This window comes from Rana temporaria, chromosome 4 (genome assembly GCF_905171775.1).
Source record: "Rana temporaria chromosome 4, aRanTem1.1, whole genome shotgun sequence".
Classification (NCBI taxonomy): Eukaryota; Metazoa; Chordata; class Amphibia; order Anura; family Ranidae; genus Rana; species Rana temporaria.
The window spans coordinates 285,370,935-285,390,339 of NC_053492.1; the positions used below are offsets into that span (position 1 = coordinate 285,370,935).

The window sequence follows — 19,405 nt, forward strand, 5'->3', positions numbered from 1 at the left end:
ACACAGATCGGTCTCCCCTCCAAAGACAGCACCGCTGTCTCTGTGTAAAACGGCAATGAGAGATGATCTCATATGTTTACATATGAGATCATCTCTCATTGGCCGCACAGATCGCAAACGGCCACTCTGGTTGGCCGTTCGCGGCGATCTGTAATTGGCTGTGTCCAAGGGACACGGCCAACACAGATTTTCCCCGCTGCGCGCTCTGTTGACGTCCTGTTGGCTTTTGGGATCCGCGCTGTAGCCGTCAATTGACGGCAGAAATTAAAGAATACATTACAATACAATACAACACATTGCATCACTTCGAAGTTGTATTTTGCCATGCAAGAGGCTAGCTGTAAAAAAAAAAAAAAAAAAATAATTAGTCCGATATTTTTTTATTGTGTGTATGAGGCTTAAGGTCGCTGACCTGACTGTGCTGTCTGTCATTGATATCTGTCTCACAACACTGTCTGAACACAATTCCTTTAACACATAGAACAGTTCACATATACAGTATGTAATAAAGTGGTTGTAGTCTCATGGTTTTTCACCTTAATGCATTCTATGCATTAAGATGAAAAACCTTCTTTGCTACGGCTGCCCCCAGTCCCCTCCACTATTTTCTTACCTGAACCCATCTGTTCCAGCGACGTGCATGAGCCCACTGGCTCCAGCCGCTGTCTCTGTCATCATTGGATAGATAGCCATCGGCTCCCCGCTGCTGTCAATCAATTCCAGTGACACAAGAGCAGGGCCGAGTCCTGCTGTCTGTGTCAATGGATGCAGCAGCAGGACTCGGCAGCGTGCACCACACGGGTGTCCCTATGGAAAGCGGCTTTCCGTGGGGGCACCAGGAGCGCCAACGGGACACCCCAGAAGAGGAGGACCGTGCCGCTCTGTGCAAAAACACTGCACAAAGCAGGTAATGCAAACCTTTACAACCACTTTAATGTTGTTCACAGCTTTTAGTTTTGGCCAAAAAGCTTGAATTTACAAAAAGCTGCCCCTTGCACAGTGCCCCATCTCAGTTTTGCATTTTTTGAGGTTTCAGTCACTACCTTACCAAAGTAAATTCGACTGATAATTGGATTGGCTACATTCCAGACATAAATGTTATGGCTCCAAGGGAACTAGGGTGAAAGTCAGCACAAATGTGAACTCAGGATGTAATCACTCGTGCTCAGTATCTCTCCCTGTTACTTCATGTGTATTATGTTGTTGAAACATTGCAATATTTCCATCACTGCAGGAACAATACCTTGGAGATGTACTGTTTCAGTTCACTCCGTTCAATCTCCCACCCACAACGATCATTAAGAAATTGCAGCAGAAAGTCCGTCCATTTCTTTTCTTCTCTGTGCTCTCTCTGTATCACTTCCAAAACTGCCTTCAGCTCAAGCAGTATTCCTCTGTTTTCACCTGCCTGCAATGGGAAAGATATTTATGTGTTGGAATATCACTATACACACAAACCACACACAGCATTCCTAAGATGAAATAAACCTGTTACTACTTCTGGATGCGCCAAGTCCCCTGCCTTCACATGGAAAAAATGCAGCACAAGGCTGTCAATAAGCAATCAGCACGACATCTTACAAAGGAATGATAAAATGCTAGCATATAACCAAAGGATCAAAAAAAGGAAAGTATCCCAACTGTGGACAAACTTTTTTTTTTAATGGATTAGGGAAATGTTAGAACCTCTCAGGTTTTTATTTTTATTGCTGGCGATTACTTCTTACTTCCTGTGTGGTCTGCGAGGCAAGAAGTGAGTAACCACCTCATTATAATTCAACAGCAATAAACCAATAGCGGTCACAACCCTTCCCCACACTAAATGGAAAAAAAAAAACTATGGCTACAGTTTAAACTATTTAAACCACTTCAGCTCTCAGCTCTCATTTTTTTACACTGCCTATTGACATGAGCAGTTTTTACCTTATTGCCATAAAGTTATAAACCATTTAATAATAATGAAATTATAAAAAAATATATATTTTTTTTTCTAGGACGAACAAGGCCTCCTTCTGGTAATACTGCCTTGAAATTTTATTTTATTTTTTTTGTTAAATAAGTATTTTTATCAATGTATCATTGTATCATCAGCTCTATCTAGTGGCCATAATGCAGTATTTTTCTGATTCATGCTATTCTTATGAATAAATAATATCGGACCTGGAGGGAAAAGATCTTAGTAACAATTTTGCTGTCATTCACACACAACACACAGGGCCAGATTCTCGTAGAATCCGCGGCGGCGTAGCGTAAGCCATTTACACTACGCCGCCGCAAATTACTGGAGCAAGTGCCGTATTCTCCAAGCACTTGCTCCGTAATTTGCGGCGGCATAGTGTAAATGGCCCAGCGTAAGGCCGCGTAATTTAAAGGGGGCGGCTTGTATTTAAATTAAGCGCGCCCCCGCGCCGATCGAACTGCGCATGGGCCCGGGTGTAAAAATAGCCCAGTGCGCATGCTCCAGCTCACAACGGAAAACGTCAATGATGCCGACGTGAGCGTCATTGACGTAAAGTCCTATTCGCGAACGAGTTAGGAAAACAACGTAAATGACGGAAAAAGACGACGCTGACCCGACGCCATACTTAACATGGCATATGACGGACCTTCGTAAACTTACCCCTCATATAGCAGGGGCAAGTTTACGCTTACGGAAACGTCGTAAATTCACTGCGTCGACCGCGCGTACGTTCGGGAATCTCGCGTAAATAGCTAATTTGCATAGACGACGGGGAAAACAACGAGGCGACACCTAGCGGCGGGAAAAAAAATTGCATTTAAGATCTGACAGCGTAAGAGCCTTACGCCTGTCAGATCTAATGGATATCTATGGGTAACTGATTCTAAGAATCAGTCGCATAGATACGATGGCCCAGATTAGGACTTACGATGGCGCAAATGGCGTTGCGCCGTCGTAAGCCCTTTGAGAATCTGGGCCACAGTATACTCAGTGTTGTTCTGTAATTTTTTTCTATAAATACACCCATGAGTGTTACTGTAGATAAAACAAATATACAGTTTATTCTATCATTTGTCTAATTTAAAATGACACTAAAATTATTATTCTGATACAAAGCACTGCAAAGTGATTTAGATATAATATAAAGACTTTATTTTGTTTCAGTTTTGGACAAAACACTGAATCTCTCACTTGTGGTTTTGGCTATGAGACAGGGAGTGAAGGTACAGTTGTGCTCATAGTGTTATCATACCCTGGCAGGTGTGTGTGTGTGTATAAAAGCTCAATGAGTTTCTGGAATCCTGACAGACCCTTCCATCTTTCATCCAGTGCTGCACTGACGTTTCTGGATTCTGAGTCATGGGGAAAGCAAAAGAATTGTCAAAGGATCTGTGGGAAAAGATAGTTAAACCGTATAAAACAGGAAAGGGATATAAAAAGATATCCAAGGAACTGAAAATCCCAATCAGCAGTATTCAAACTCTAATCAAGAAGAGGAAAATGAGGGGTTTTGTTGAAACCAAACCATAGTCAGGTAGACCAACTAAAATTCTAGCCACAACTGCCAGGAAAAATTTTCGGGATGCAAAGAAAAGCCCACAAATAACTTCAGGTGAAAAACAGGACTCTCTAAAAACATGTGGTGTGGCTGTTTCAATATGCACAATAAGGAGGCACTTGAAGAAAGAATGGCTGCATGATCGAGTCGACATAAGAAAGCCATTACTATGCAAATGCCACAAAGTATCCAGCTTACAATACGTCAAACAGTACAGAGACAAGCCTCAAACCTTCTGGCACAAAGGCATTTGGAGTAATGAGACCAAAAATGAGCTTTTTGGCCACAACCATAAACACTACATTTGGAGAAGAAGTCAACCAGGCCTATAAAGAAAGATACACCATTCCTACTGTCAAACACGGAGGTGGATCGCTGATGTTTTGGGGATTTGTGAGCTACAAAGGCTCAGGGAATTTGGTCAAAATTGTTGGCAAGATGAGTGAAGTATGTTATCAAAAAATACTGGAGGAACATTTGCATTCATCAGCCAGGAAGCTGTGTATGGGACGTACTTGGACATTTCAACATGACAATGATACAAAATACAAGGCCAAGTCGACCTGTTATTGGCTACAGCAGAATAAAGTGAAGGTTCTGGAGTATCCACCTCAGTATCTGACCTCAATATCATTGAGCCACTCTGGGGAGATCTCAAACGTGCAGTTCATGCAAGACCGCCCAAGAATTTACAGGAACTGAAGGCTTTTTACCAGGAGGAATGGGCAGCTTTACCATCTGAGAAGATAAAGAGCCTCATCCACAAATACCACAAAGGACATCAAGCTGTCATTGATGTTAAAGGGGGCAATACTATTAAGAACTGGGGTATGTAAACTTTTAAACAGGGTCATTTGGGTAGTTTCTGTTGTGATTATGATTTAAAAAGAGTAAACACAGTTGATTGATAATAAATGGCTTCAGCCAAACACCAACCATGAGTGAAAGAAACGTTTTTGTGTTATTGTTCATATTCTCTGAAAAATGGCAAAGAAATCATACATTTTGCCAGGGTATGTAAACTTACGAGCACAACTGTATATCTCCCCAATGGGACATATATGCAAAAAATAAACTGACGGTGGTTATAACCCTTCCTTAATCTATCCAAAAGTGAAATAAAAGAGTTTTGCCTATAGTTCTACTTTAACTCATACACAAATTGAAGGTTGTGGCTTTGATCTGCAGATGAGTGAAACAAAGTAGATACAAAAATAACAATGTTCCTTTGTGTCCTATCTCACATCTGAACGGTCTGTTATTTGGAAACAGCAGCTATTATGGCTCATTCACACTGCCATTCATGTCTGTACTAGAGTTGCCACCTTTTCTTCAAGCCAAACTCAAACACTTGAGCAGCGTACAGCTAATTTTTTCTTTGTAGCATACACCATGGGATTGCAAAACATACGAGACACTTTTGGATGCACCAAGAAAAATATCAATGTGGCGCACTAAGCGTGCTGTGGTGCACAGCAGGTGTGGCCAAATTTCCTTCCCCAGTAAACAACCCCCCCCACCCAGCTTAGTTTGTCCCCAGTAAGATCGGTCCCTCCCCAGTTCAGTCTGTTTCCAGTACAATCACCCCCCCCCCCCCAGTCAGCCTGTCCCCAGTCACAATTGTCAGTCACTTTATTTGTTTATAATGTAAAAAAAATATATATAAATAGAATGCAGAGGTAATCAATAACAGTACCACATAAAGAAATCTCTATTTGTGGCCAAAAAAATCCATACATTTTTTTGGGGTTCAGCGTTGCATGACCGCGCAATTGTCATAAAATCCCCTTACAGATTTTATGTTCTATATCAGAATGATATATTTCAAATATATTTATTGAACGATAAGTAAGAGAATTATATGCATAATTTTTTTAATTGCTTATATGAAAGCTAAAGACAATAATCTATTCCTTAGATTGGGTTGATGGTGAGTAGGAGAATCACACATCCACACTTTTATAGGAAAATAAACTTATGGAATGGTAAAAATGAGACATGTGAAATTCATAATGAATCAAACCTGTGCAGAGATACAGCACGGCATCGCTGTTTGTTGCTTGTTGCGGAGTAGTATTTTCTGCAGGTTATTGTAGTTTTCAGACCTGTTTGTGACAGCAGTGTGTGTGTCCATGCCTGTCAATCACTGGGCTCATGGCACCCTCAAGTATATAAAATGACATAAGCACACGTAGGAAGGGTCAGTATGCAAAGCGTTAACTGTGCTCTATTATTGACAAGCAGATGGCTGGGGGATCAGCCAATAGTGTGTGGGGGTGGGGAGGGCTCTTGCTGCCCTGTTCCATGATCTCACTGTAAGTTTGTGTGTGTTCGTAGCAGTAGCTAAACATTTAAAGTGGGGATCGTAAGTTTGGGCACCCCAGGTAAAAGTTTGTATTAACCTCCCTGGCGGTATGATTATGTCTGGAATTTTGTACCAAAAGCGGTACAATTATTTTGCAAGGAAATTTGGCGTTTTATACTGTAGGCCTGCAATTCTTAGGAATAGTTCACTATCTGTCCAAACAAGAGACTAGTAGGCATCCCGAGTATGAAATCTTTTTAAAAACAAAATGTTAAATTATAATATAATAAATAATTATAAATAATTATAACAAATAATAATATAATTATAATAAAAATTATTCAATAATGTAATCAACTCAAAATCACTGAAATTTGCTCAGTTGCAGAATTGTCGCTGTCATTACTTTTATTTTTTTATGACGAATTTCCCCACAAATCGCTATCGCACAATTCTGCAAGTGATTATAATTTATTATCGCTGTTTTCTAGCTGCTCTAAAACCATTTTTGACATAAAGGGACACTTTTGGTTGCTATGGACAATCTACAGTTTGCAGGGAGAAAGAACAGTTTTTATTATATAAAAGTACATGTAGGGCACTGGGCAGACCACTAGGGACAAGGGGTGTGTGTATTTTTTACATACAGTACTGTAATCTTTAAGATTACAGTATACTGTATGTAAGGTCTTTGTTTACTTTTTTTAATTTGGCGCCGTTCTCCGCCCCCATGCGTCGTAACGTCGCAGGGAACGGAGATCAGCGGCACAGGAGAACACTGTGTGAATCGAGCGAGCACCCACTCGCTCACACAGTGGGGATGCATCGCAGGATCCAGGGACAAGGTAAGTAACTCCCTGCCTGTGGACACTGCGAGAAGGTAAGCCGCGCCGCTGCAGGCTCTGCACAGCTACCCCGAGTGTGACTTGGGGTTACCGATAGTAGCATAGAAAAAACACCCCGAGTCACGCTCGGGATCTACGCTAAGGAGGTTAATGTGCATAATGAAGCCAAGGAAAGATGGAAAAATCTCCAAAAGGCATCAAATTACAGATTAGACATTTTTATAATATGTCAAAAAAAGTTAGATTTTATTTCCATCATTTACACTTTCAAAATTACAGAAAACAAAAAAAATGGTGTCTGCAAAAGTTTGGGCACTCTGCAGAGTTAATATCTTGTACTGCCCCCTTTGGCAAGTATCACAGCTTGTAAACGCTTTTTGTAGCCAGCCAAGAGTCTTTCAATCCTTGTTTGAGGTATCTTTGCCCATTCTTCCTTACAAAACTCTTCCAGTTCTTTGAGATTTCTGGGCTGTCTGTCACGCACTGCTCTTTTAAGGTCTATCCATAGATTTTCAATTATGTTGAGGTCAGGAGATTGTGAAGGCCATGGAAAAACCTTCAGTTTACGCCTCTTGATGTAATCCCCCGTGGATTTTGAGGTGTGTTTAGGATCATTATCCATTTGTAGAAGCCATCCTCTCTTTAACTTCAGCTTTTTCACAGATGGCATCAAGTTACCATCCAAAATTTGCTGAAATTTTATTGAATCCATTTTTGCTTCTACTTGTGAAATGTTCCCTGTGCCACTGGCTGCGATACAACCCCAAAGCATGATTGATCCACCCCCATGCTTAACAGTTGGACAGAGGTTCTTTTCATTAAATTCATCTTTCTTCTCCAAACGTACCTTTGCTCAAAAGTAAAAGTTCTATTTTAACCTCATCGGTCCACAGAACTTGTTTCCAAAATGCATCAGGCTTGTCTATATGTTCATTTGCAACGTTCAAACGCTGATTTTTGTGGTGAGGACGTAGAAGAGGTTTTCTTCTGATGACTCTTCCATGAAGACCATATTTGTACAAGTATCTCTTTATAGTGGAATAGTGTACCACAACTCCAGTGTCTGCCAGATCTTTCTGTAGGGATCGTGCAGTCAAACGTGGGTTTTGAATTGCTTTTCTCACAATCCTGCGAGCTGTTCTATCTGATATTTTTCTTGGTCTTCCAGATCTTGTTTTAACTTCCACTCTTCCTGATGACTGCCATTTCTTAATTACATTCCGAACAGAGGATATTGACATCTGAAAACACTTTGCTATCTTCTTATAGCCTTCTCCAGCTTTGTGAGTGTCAACTATTTTCAGTTTCAGTTTTCTAGACAACTGCTTAGAAGAACCCATGGTGCTGATTGTTGGGGCAAGGTCAGATGAGTCTGGGCATTTAAAACCTTTGAGATTGACATCACCTGGTCTTCCCAGACGATGATTGAGAACAATCCATGACACTGGCAGGTCTCAGCTTTGCAAAGGGGGCAGTGCATACTATAAATTCTGCAGGGTGTCCAAACTTTTGCAGATGCAATTTTTTTGTTTTCTGTAATTTTGAAAGTGTAAATGATGGAAATAAAATCTAACTTTTTTTGACATATTATAAGAATGTCTAATCTGTAATTTGATGCCTTTTGGAGATTTTTCCATCTTTCCTTGGCTTCGTTATGCACATTAATACAAATTTTTACCTGGGGTGCCCAAACTTTCGATCCCCACTGTATAGGCCAACTCTGGGAATATGTCAAATTGGCCCCCAACAGACAGTGCTCCCCCACTCTCTAGTAGTGGACTGTCCCTTGGTGTCAACACACCCAATGCAGGACTATTGACCCTTGATGACATCAGCACCCTGGACCGCTGGAGCATGGGGGGGGGGGGGGACACTGCAATCTAGCTGCAGGGAGGGTCGGATAAAGAAAACTTATTCTATTGTTCCCCTAGACATAAACCCCAAAATTATATAAATATTAAATAAAATGAGCATATAACCCTTGCCATGCGGGCATAGCTCCACTGCAAGAATCATGTTTTAGTTGCCTAGAGTTGCGGATTTGGTGTATATGAACCCCAACAACGAACAAAAAATCCTGTCAATCTTGCCACAATCCAATGAGTATACATATTAATGTATTCTTAGCTCTCTTTCTTTTAAAGTATATCTGAATTCAGAACCCCCCCTAAAAATCTATTGATCCTGCCAGTAACATGCTACCTGTCATTGAGTGACAATATGGAAACACTGCACTATATGGAGGAGGAGTAGTGTTGTCACCCTAGCTGCTCTACTGATCAAGCACATTCTCATCTCAATAACATGGGAGGGGGGGGGGGGGTCTGTTGAAAAGGATATCTGGCAAAGCTGACATTGTTTTAGATTTCAATTCGGGGCAAAGAAAGCTGCAGGGTATTCTGGCAGAATAGAAACAGATTTTTCTGCGATTGCAGAAAAAATACTTGGAGAAAATAAAAGACATGAAAATGAATACAGCCACCACATCTAATGATTGGTAAGTGTTAATAAACCCAGGGCCCTGCATTCATTATATCTGGTCTCCTACAGTACACAGAACATGCAAATGCAATTATTTTAGTAAATATAAACTGCTAAATACCCTTTCTCATCAGCAGTATATAGCAGTCTTGTGACTTCTATCAGTATCGGGTTAAATCTTGCAGGAAGAGTTTCATTCTCCTCTGACTGTCCCATGAGGCTGCAGGACTCTTTGTGTGGACAGTGCTGATTGGCCGTGCGCTGATCACATGTACCCTCCCAAGAAAAAACAAACAAACTCTAGCAATACACACCAAACTGAGAATGTGCAGAGTGACTCCAAAGGATCAGAGAAGACAGGATCAAACAGCCTTTTTACACAATGCAGAGGATTAACCGCTTAGGTTCCAAAGTGAGTATAACAAGCATGCTTTACTACATATACATATACAGACTGATTTTACTGTTGTGGGTTTAGTAACACTTTAAATTTATGGTTAGGGTCTGGTTCACACCTATTCAGGTTGCAGTTGATGCTTATTTTGGGTGCATTTTTTTTTCATACTTATTTTTGATGCATTTTAACTGCTTGCCGACTGCCTAACATAGATATACGTTGGCAGATTGGCACGGGCAGGCAATGCAACGCATATATACGTTGCTTTAAACCTGCCCCCTAGTGGGCGTGCGCCCGACGCGGTCTCCGTGACCGGGCCCGCGGGACCCACGGACTCGATGTCCGTCGGTGTCCTGCGATTGGGTCACGGAACGGTAGAATGGAGGGATGCCTTTGTAAACAAGGCATCTCCCTGTTCTGCCTGGTGACATGTCACTGATCGTCTGCTTCTCTCTCACCGGGAGCAGTAAGCTATGCCCCCTAACAGTTAGATTTACTCCCTAGGACACACTTAACCCCTTACCACCCCCTAGTGCATTTTTATAGCAGTGATCGCTGTATAAATGTGAATGGTCCCAAAATAGTGTCAAAAGTGTCCGATGTGTCCACCATAATGTCGCAGTCACGTAAAAAAAAAATCGCAGATCGCCGCCATAACAAGTAAAAATAAATAATAATAAAATTGCCATAAAACTACCCCCTATTTTGGAGACGCTATAACTTTTGCGCAAACCAATCAATATGTAGAAGAATACGTAAGGGCCTAAACTGAGAGAAAATTATTATTATTTTTTTTAAATGCGATATTTATTATAGCAAAGAATACCATTTTTTTTTTCAAAATTTCAAAAAATAAATGTTTTTTACTGCATAATACCTATCCTTTTTGGTTTTCTATTGACATTCTTTTTTGAAGTTGACTATGTATTATTTCCTGGAATAACCACAGGGTGTCGCTTCACATAGAGAGCCAGAAACAAATGAACATTATAAAACAAATGTATCTGAATTAATAAATACATTTACTTTGCTGTTTCTTTAAGCAGAGTAATGTGATGAGTGCAATATAATTTGTTTAATTGGCACAGAAATTACATTTTACTTTGCGGAGTCCAGCAAATGAATCAGGGACAGATGTGCTTTTTGAGCTCACATCAAACTTTCTCGAAGTGGAATTCTCTAAAGGCTCAGTGAACTTTGTGTTGTATTAACGTACTCTGAAAGATTGGACTTTTTGTAGGGCTGAGGGAACAAAAAGTCAGACTTTGTATAAGTATAAATGTAAAGGTATTTGGGGCTTATCAGAAAAACACATTGTTACGTGTTGTAGTATGCTAGCCTTAGCTGTCTTCTAGGTTAGTACACAACCTATCTGTGTTCCTTAGGCAACTAGACCTATACTTTAGCAGGCAAAAATTCTTATAAGTCACATTCTACAATTAGAGATCTCAATTCTTTGGATGTGAGCCTAGATGTAATGGGTGACATGCCTGTGATGATCCTCAAGTAAACAGAAGGAGTAGTGAGAAACCAATGTGGGAGTCTCAGAGGTGGACCTTAGGGGTGGACCAATGTTTACTCAAGGGTGGTGCTCCATGCATTATCCTTTCAAGGTTTCTTTCAGATACTGCTGGAAAAATATGCACAGTGTTTTTAAAATTTAAATGGTAAATACTGGGTTTGCAGATGCCTCTACAAACTGCCATGCCTCGTACACACGACCGGTTTTCCCGGCAGGAAAACTGCCTTGAGAGCTTTTGGCCAGGAATCCCCGGCTGTGTATATGCTCCCCGACAGGAAAACTTTCCCAGCAGGATTCCCGGTGGACTTTTTCCCGTCGTGAAAACCGGTTGTGTGTATGTTTTTCCGAGGGGAAAAAAAATGTGCATGCTCAGAATCAAGTATGAGACGGGAGCGCTCGTTCTGGTAAAACTAGCGTTCGGAATGGAGATAGCACATTCGTCACGCTGTAACGGACTGAAAAGCACGAGGCTGAAAAGTGCGAATCGTCTCTCACCAAACGTTTACTAACATGAGGATCAGCAAAAGCAGCCCAAAGGGTGGCGCCGTTTGAATGGAACTTCCCCTTTATAGTCTCGTCGTACGTGGTGTACGTCACCGTGCTTTGGACGGGCGGTATTTGGTCTGAACGTGTGTAGGCAAGGCAGGTTTGAGAGGAATCCCGTCAGGGAAAACATTGAGAAAAATGGTTGTGTGTACGAGGCATCAAAGCTTCATCCATGAAGGGCCATTCGTAATGATATGCTCTATTTACATAGGGGCAGCCTTATTTGCCCAATACACATGCAGGCTCTGCCTAATGCTTTACATTTTTGCATAGTGGTTGTGCTTCACTGCTGTTTTAAATTTGAAATCTCATATTGCTGTAATATGTCATAAGCAGTTTTAAGCTGAATAAGTCTGACCAGAGGTTTCCTGCCATATAAGGATTAAAGCAGACCTAAGTCCTAAAATCTCATATAATCTTTTACATGTTAAACTCCAGAAACTATGCCCCCCCTCTACTCATGAATGCCCCCCTGTGCGTATTTGTTGTTTTTTATTTATTTCCTTATACTGTATCAATGCTCTATGAATAAAGGGATCTGTGGTGACGTCCCATGATGCCCTGTGTTCGCAATTTGTCCTTAATCTTTTGGGCTTAATGATGCTGGATGTCATTCAACCTGGAAGGCTGAGGAGTTGCTGGGAAGAAGAGTTGCTTTGGGGGACAGTTCCAGATTCAACGCCTGAGCTGCTTTTTCCTTTTAGGCTGGGTTCACACCATCACCACATGTGGCTCCCAGCAGGGGTCCGATGCGTCCTGGTTCACCGTTTCAGGTCCAATTTCGGCACACATTTTTGGCTGAATTCGGACCTGAACGGACCAAAACACTCACAGGGCTCCGGTTGCACCGAAGCCACAGTGGATATATGTGAACCGGGTCTATAGAGAGTCGCTCAAACACTCCTGCTATTGCGAATTGGATGCGGAGGACTCTACAACCATATCGCAATGGTGTGAACCCAGCCTCAAAGCTGATCTTCCAGAAATCTGAATTTTCCCTTGCAGTGGGGCTGTGCCCACACTGCAAGGGTTAACTACTTGTTTGGTCTGGTGCATGGGTGTCCAACCTGTGGCCCTCCAGCTGTTGCAAAACTACAAGTCCCATAATGCCTGTGCCATCCATGCTTGTAACTGTAATGCCTCGTACACACGACCATTTTTCTCGGCAGGAAAAAAAGTTTTTCCCAACGTGATTCCTCTCCAGCCTGACTTGCATACACGTTCATGCAAAAAAACGTCCCACAACACGTACGACTATACAGGGGAAGTTCCTTTCAAATGGCGCCACCCTTTGGGCTGCTTACTTGATTCTGAGCATGCACATTTTTTTCCCCTCGGAAAAGCATACACACGACCGTTGTTCGCGACGAGAAAAAGACTGACGGGAAATACGACGAAAAAAAAGAGAGCTGGTTTTAATTTTTTTTGCGGGTAGTTTTTTCGTCGTCAAAACTGCTAGGGAGAATACGCAAGGACGGTTTTCACGACCAATATAAAAAATGGCAGTTTTCTCGTCGCGAAAACCGGTTGTGTGTACAAAGCATTAGCCTTGTAATGCCTCTTGGAACTTTTAGTACTGCAAAAGCAGGAGGGCCGCAGGATGCACACCGATGGTCTAGAGCAGTGTTTCTCAACCTTTTTTCAGTCAGGGCACCCTTTAAAATTATAGACAATCTCAAGGCACTCTTTAAAATTATGAACAGTCTTGAGGCACCCCATTCTAAAATGTAAAAAATTATTACAATCGTTTTACATAATGCACCAACATCTACATGTAGGACACCCAATGTTAGAGATGATTCTTTCTTCCAAAGCAAATACACTTTTGCACACTGGTACTGACTAGTATTCCTATGTTTCTCTTTTCCCTCAATTTCTCTCCATCAGTCAGCTAATGTGACCCCAGTGCCGAGGGAGAGAGGCAGAGGAGCATCAAACAAGGATACCGTGGAGTCAACAGACATCCTCCCTATCAACTGATGATGTCATTGGTTGTTAGAATGCCAGTGACTAGAAAGTCTTCATGGTGCTCAATGAAATCAAATGACTTTGATAAACGCAGGCTTGATCCACCTGCTGGCTTGTATACAATTTTTAATACACTTTTAGGCATTTTGCCAAGGCAGCCCTGAAGAAACCTCAAGGCATCCTAGGGCACCCTGGTTGAAAAAGGCTGGTCTAGGGGATGGTAAAAGCAATTTTATTTACTTAATCCTCTTCTCTCCTGGCAGACGGCACCCCCCCCCCCCCATGCTCAAGTTGTGGACCTTCCATTTTTGATGATGTCAGGGATCCACATAGCATTGCGGAGGAGCTTGTGGCAGTAGATTTTCTATGCCTCCTAGACTTAAACAAGCAGTTAACCCTTGCAGTGTGGGTGCAGCACCACTGCAAGGAAGAGTTTTTAAGATTCCTAAAATTTAAAGTGGAACTTCATTCTCTCAATCAACATTGACTATTTGTAATCCTTCTGCTGCTAGCATTAGTTAATAGATGGGAAAGTATATCATATTTACTTGTTTTAAAACCATGGCAAGAAATGCTATAGATGCAGGGATTTTAGTTTTTGCACTGACTTCCATTTTAACCCTTTTGCCGCCAGGTCCCAACGTGCTTACCGGCGGGCCCGGGACAGTCATGGCGGGTATGTCGGCGGGTAGAGGGGAAGGAGAAGAACAGGTACACGTCCGCTCTCCTCCCCTTCTTGCAGTGACCCGGGAAAGCGAGGTCTCTGACGTCTTTTCCGAGTCATGTTCTCCATGTCCCGGCTCGTTTTGCAGAGAAAGAATGTTTTGCAATGCGATCTGCATTGCAAAACATTCAGTGGAGTACTGGGTCTTTTGCAGACCCTGCATATCTCAATAAAGAGAACATGTCACCAAAAAATCATCACATAGGGGACCAATTTTTTTGAGCCCCCCACACAAACGTAAACGCATGCATCAGGGTGCCTACACGTGAAAACGTTGATTGCGATACACATGTTACATATCGCCACGTACGCTGGAGGAAGAGCAATAATTCTAGCACCGGACCTCCTCTGTAACACTAAACTGATACCTATGGGGAAATTTACTAAAACTGGAGCGCTCAGAATCTAGTGCAGCTGTACATGGTAGCCAATCAGCTTCTTACTTCAGCTTGTTCAATTAAGCTTTGACAATAAAACCTGGAAGCTAATTGGTTTCTATGCACAGCTGCACCAGATTGAGTGTGCTCCAGTTTTAGTAAATCTCCCCCATCCCCCATAGTCTCTACTGAAAAATTCAACCAAAAGAAAAAATAATAAATAAATAAATTGAAAAACCTGCATATACAGAACCCTAAATCCACAGTTGATCAAGAGGAAGGCAAAAAAAAAACAAAAAAAAATGTTTAAAACTTTGTCCAATTCGCTTTACCAGAGCATCATTCCTTCCTGTTCTCATTGGGCCTAGACCAACAATCTATGGTCTTATTACTTATACACTATTACCTATAAATATTAACAGCCAGTTATATTTTGTAAATGTATTTTTTATACAATCCTCTGAACTGGCTAGCCTACAGTATTCCACATATTCACAGCTCTTACAGTGAAGAAGCTTTTCTGTTTGTGGAGGTTAACCACTTCCTGCCGGCCTATAGCAGATTTACGGCCAGGCGGTGGTTCTGTAATCCTGACTGGGCATCATATGACGTTCAGCATGATAAAATCCTGGTGCGTGCCCACGAGGGCTCGCAGCACGGCGACCTTAGGTGCTGTATATCAGTCTGACACACTGCATTTCCGATTGTGGTATGGAGCCTCTGACAGAGGCTTCTTACCACGTGATCAGCTGTGACCAATCACAGCTGATCATCGCGTGAACCAGGAAGTGCCAGTAAATGGCATTCCTCAGTTAGCGCTGACAGGGCGAGCCGATCGGCTGCCAATCATTGCCCATTAGCTGCGAGTCAGTACCCCATCAATACTGTGTCAGTGGCTATCAAAGTGCCAATTAGTGCCCACCACAGTGCCAATCAGTACCCATAAGAGTGCCAATCAGTGCCCAGCAGTAACACCTGTCAGTTCCTTATCTTCAGTGGTACCCAGTGCCATCTATTAGTGTCCATCAAGCCACCTGTCAGTGCCAATCAGTGTTACCTATCAGTGTTGCCTGTCATTGCCCATCAGTGCTGCCTGTCAGTGCAACCTATCATTGCACATCAGTGCTGCATATCAGTGCCCATCAGTGCTGCATATCAGTGCCCATCAATTCTACATATCAGTACCTCCTCATCATTGCCCATCAGTGCCACCTTATCAGTGCCCATTAGTGCCGCCTCATCAGTGCCCATAAGTGCCGCCTCATCAGTGCCTGTCAGTGAAGGAGAAAACTAAATTTTATGACAGAAACTATAAAAAAAAACTCTAGAAAACCAAAAGAAAGCTCTATTTGTGGAAAGAAAATGATAACAATGTATTTTGGGTACAGGGTTGCATGACCGCGCAATTGTCATTCAAAGTGCGACAGCGCTGAAAGCTGAAAATTGTCCTGGGCAGGAAGGGACGAAAGTGCCTGGTATTGAAGTGGTTAAACCTTTTTTCCGCCAGAAGTAAAGAGTGTCTGCTTGTCCTTTATAATGATGTTAAAGTGAACAACTATGCCTCACGTTAACATGATGGACCATTTACGGGGGAGATGGTCCACCCTGTTTACTTTGGTCTCTCTGTACAAGTCAGGGAAAATATCTTGTGCAGCGTTCTTGCACCGTACACAGTGTAAATATTAGCTTTTTTTATTGAAGCATTATCACATCACAAACAAAAGAGTGCAACCTTTTCAGAACCACATAAGACCCCTTTATCAGGAATGTGAGGAAGGAGACCTGCACAGCTTCAAAACATTGCACTCTCTTGTTTGTGATGTGCTCATGCTTCAATAAAAAATATTTGGCCTCAGCCGGAAGATCCATGGTGTGCTGGCAATTATCTACACTGTGTTATGTGTGTTCCAGTCTCCAGCTGGTGGTTGCTACAGCACCCATTTTGAACCTATTCCAGGAACATGGGTATATAGATTGTTTCTTGCACAGTATATTCAATATTGGCAGAGCAGAGGATTCACTGGTCAGATATGTGTACCAAGAACAGGCCAAACAGTGAGCCCAGGTTCACACTGGGTACGATTTCCCTCGATTTGAGATGCGATTTCACATGTGAAATCGCATCTCAAATCGGCGGCATTTGCCGCCAATTGTCGGCAATGACACTGTCCTAATCGGTGCGACGCCGCAGGCGCTGCACCGATTTCAAAAAGTAGTTCCTGTACTACTTTTTGCGATTTCGGGCCACGATTTACATAGACATCTGTGCAGATGTCTCTTAAATCGCGGTTGAAATCGGGACTGCCGGCGGGAGTGAAATCGTGCGAGTTCAGCTGAAACTCGCACGGCTTCACTCCCGCAGCCCAGTGTGAACCAGGGCTGAAAGCGGGTGCACTCTGGCACCACTGTCTTGGGTGCCATAAGACATTATCTAAAATTAAAATGAGCTACCCATTTCAGGCAAGCTTTTTATAATTATGTCAACGATATAAAAAAAAAATGTTGGTACAATTTTAAAGACCAAAATGTGACATTCTCTTGTGTATAATACATATGAGCAAAATAATCGAATGCTTTGTACACACGATCGGAATTTCCGATGGAAAAAGTCAGACGGAATTTTTTCATCGGATATTCCGACCGTGTGTGCAAATCGGACATTTTTCCGTCGGAATTTAGAAAGAGAACATGTTCTCTTTTTTTCAGACGGAAATTCCGTTCGTCTGTAGGGAACTTCGATGGAGAAATAAACACGCATGCTCAGAATCAAGTTGACGCATGCTCGGAAGCATTGAACTTCAATTTTCTCGGCTTGTCGTAGTGTTGTACGTCACCACGTTCTTGACGGTCGGAATTTGGTGTGACAGTGTGTATGCAAGACAGCTTGAACGAAATTCCGTCGGAAAAATCCATCGGAGTTTATCCCAATGTAAAATCCGATCGGGTGTACAAAGCATTATTTCTATAAGAAAATTCTAGACAAATACATTTTTATGAATAGTTTGAGCTTTTTTTTTATCTTTGTCAGAATAACTTGACCTCTCAGTGGGGGAAATAATATAATTTCCGTCGTATTCAATAATCTATGACTTGTAGATATAAGATAAGGTATTTTGCTGTTCTTGATATTGTTATATGAAAATATTTGGCAGTATAAGGTGTGTCTATTAAATAAGGTGACTGTGATCCCACCTAGTAAACAAAGCAAAGCAGTTATAACTGCATGCGTAGTGACCTTGAACATGTTTGAACATGCATGACAACAGCAACACTCTATGACGTTCAGTTGATTGTAAAACGCCAATTAGTTTGGTTGTGTTTTCTTTAGTGTGCTGAAACAATACTGTGTTTAAAAGTTAAACAACGTGTCAATTGAAATTTTTTTGTAAAATCGCACAAAACATCAACAGCATGTTTTCAAATGCTTACTACAGCTTATGGGAAAGACGGCCTGTCTCGTGCACCTGTGTTTGAGTGGCACAAAAGATTCAGCGAGGGACAGAGAATGAATTCCCAAAAGTTAAATCAGTGCTTAAAGGGACACGTTTTGAGTCAGTTGATGCTATAAGAAGAAAACGGTGGATGTGTTAAAACAGCTGACAAAAAATGATTTTCTCCATGCCTTCGATCAATGGAAAACAAGACTGCAGAATGTATTAGTGCAAATAGAGAATATATTGAAGGGGACAAGCATTACATTTGTAATACATATAAATAAAGGTGAGTTATTTAATCAGTCTCATTATTTGATAGACACACCGCGTACACCTAAACAACTATTATTATATGAACCTGGTTATTTATGCCTATAAGATAAGATGTAAATGTACAATGTATATGTAAAGCGCTGCGTAAATTGACAGCGCTATATAATAATATAAAAAATAGGTATAGTAAATGTATGTATCCCTCATCTATAGCTTGTGTAAATAAAGCTTAGCTCCATAATACTAAAAGCACATTAACCCCTCCTGACCAGCCGGCGCAGTTATACTGCGGCAGGTTGGCTCCCCTGGGCGAACCGTCGTAGCTATACGTCGGTTAGCCTTTTGACCACTAGGGAGACGAGCTCATGGTGCAACGCCAGGGCCGGTGTGCAAACCCGCCGGCCACCCACAATAGCTTGACACAACACAGAATGGAGATCTGGCAATAAACAGACAGATCTCCTTGCTGTCAGGGGTGAGGAGAGTGATCTGTTGTTCTATACTAAGCCAGGCAGTCCCATCCCTGCACAGTTAGAATCACTCCCTAGGTAACGCAATTAACCCCTTGATCGCCCCCTACTGTTAACCCCTTCCCTGCCAGTGACATTTACACAGTAATCAATGCATTTTTATAGCACTAATTGCTGTATAAATGCCAATGGACCCAAAAATTTGTCAAAAATGTCCGATCTGTCCGCCACAATGTCGCAGTCCTGATAAAAATCGCTGATCACTGCCATTACTAGTAAAAAAATAAATAAAACATTTCCCTAAATCTATCCCCTATTTTGTAGACACTATGGCCCGGATTCAGAAAGCAGTTACGACGGCGTATCTCCAGATATGCCGTCGTAACTCGGCATCTGATTCATAGAATCAGATAAGCCTCAATGTTGCCTAGATACGAGCGGCGTAAGTCTCCTACGCCGTCGTATCTTAGGGTGCAATATTTACGCTGACCGCTAGGGGCTCTTCCCTAGACTTCCGTGTTGAATATGCAAATTAGGTAGATACG

At 41.9% G+C, this 19,405-nt stretch overlaps 2 protein-coding genes across 3 annotated transcripts in view; both read right to left on the minus strand.

Annotated features, from left to right (window-relative positions):
* KIAA0408 (KIAA0408 ortholog) overlaps window positions 1-19,405 on the minus strand; it is a 64,761-nt gene that overhangs the window by 43,147 nt on the left and 2,209 nt on the right. The window contains exons 1-2 of one of the 2 annotated variants that reach the window (XM_040350388.1): window positions 5,542-5,875; window positions 1,244-1,408 (exon numbers count right to left, since the gene is read on the minus strand). In XM_040350388.1, the coding sequence (XP_040206322.1) occupies window positions 1,244-1,408; window positions 5,542-5,652 (276 nt within the window). In that variant the 5' untranslated portion in view covers window positions 5,653-5,875. Of the gene's footprint in view, window positions 1-1,243; window positions 1,409-5,541; window positions 5,876-19,405 lie in introns of those variants that run through there. The other variant, XM_040350387.1, reaches the window with a different exon arrangement.
* SOGA3 (SOGA family member 3) overlaps window positions 10,613-19,405 on the minus strand; it is an 89,520-nt gene continuing 80,727 nt past the window's right edge. The window contains exon 8 of the transcript XR_005748701.1: window positions 10,613-11,173. The gene's annotated coding sequence lies outside the window, so the exon portion shown is untranslated. The remainder of the gene's footprint in view (window positions 11,174-19,405) is intronic.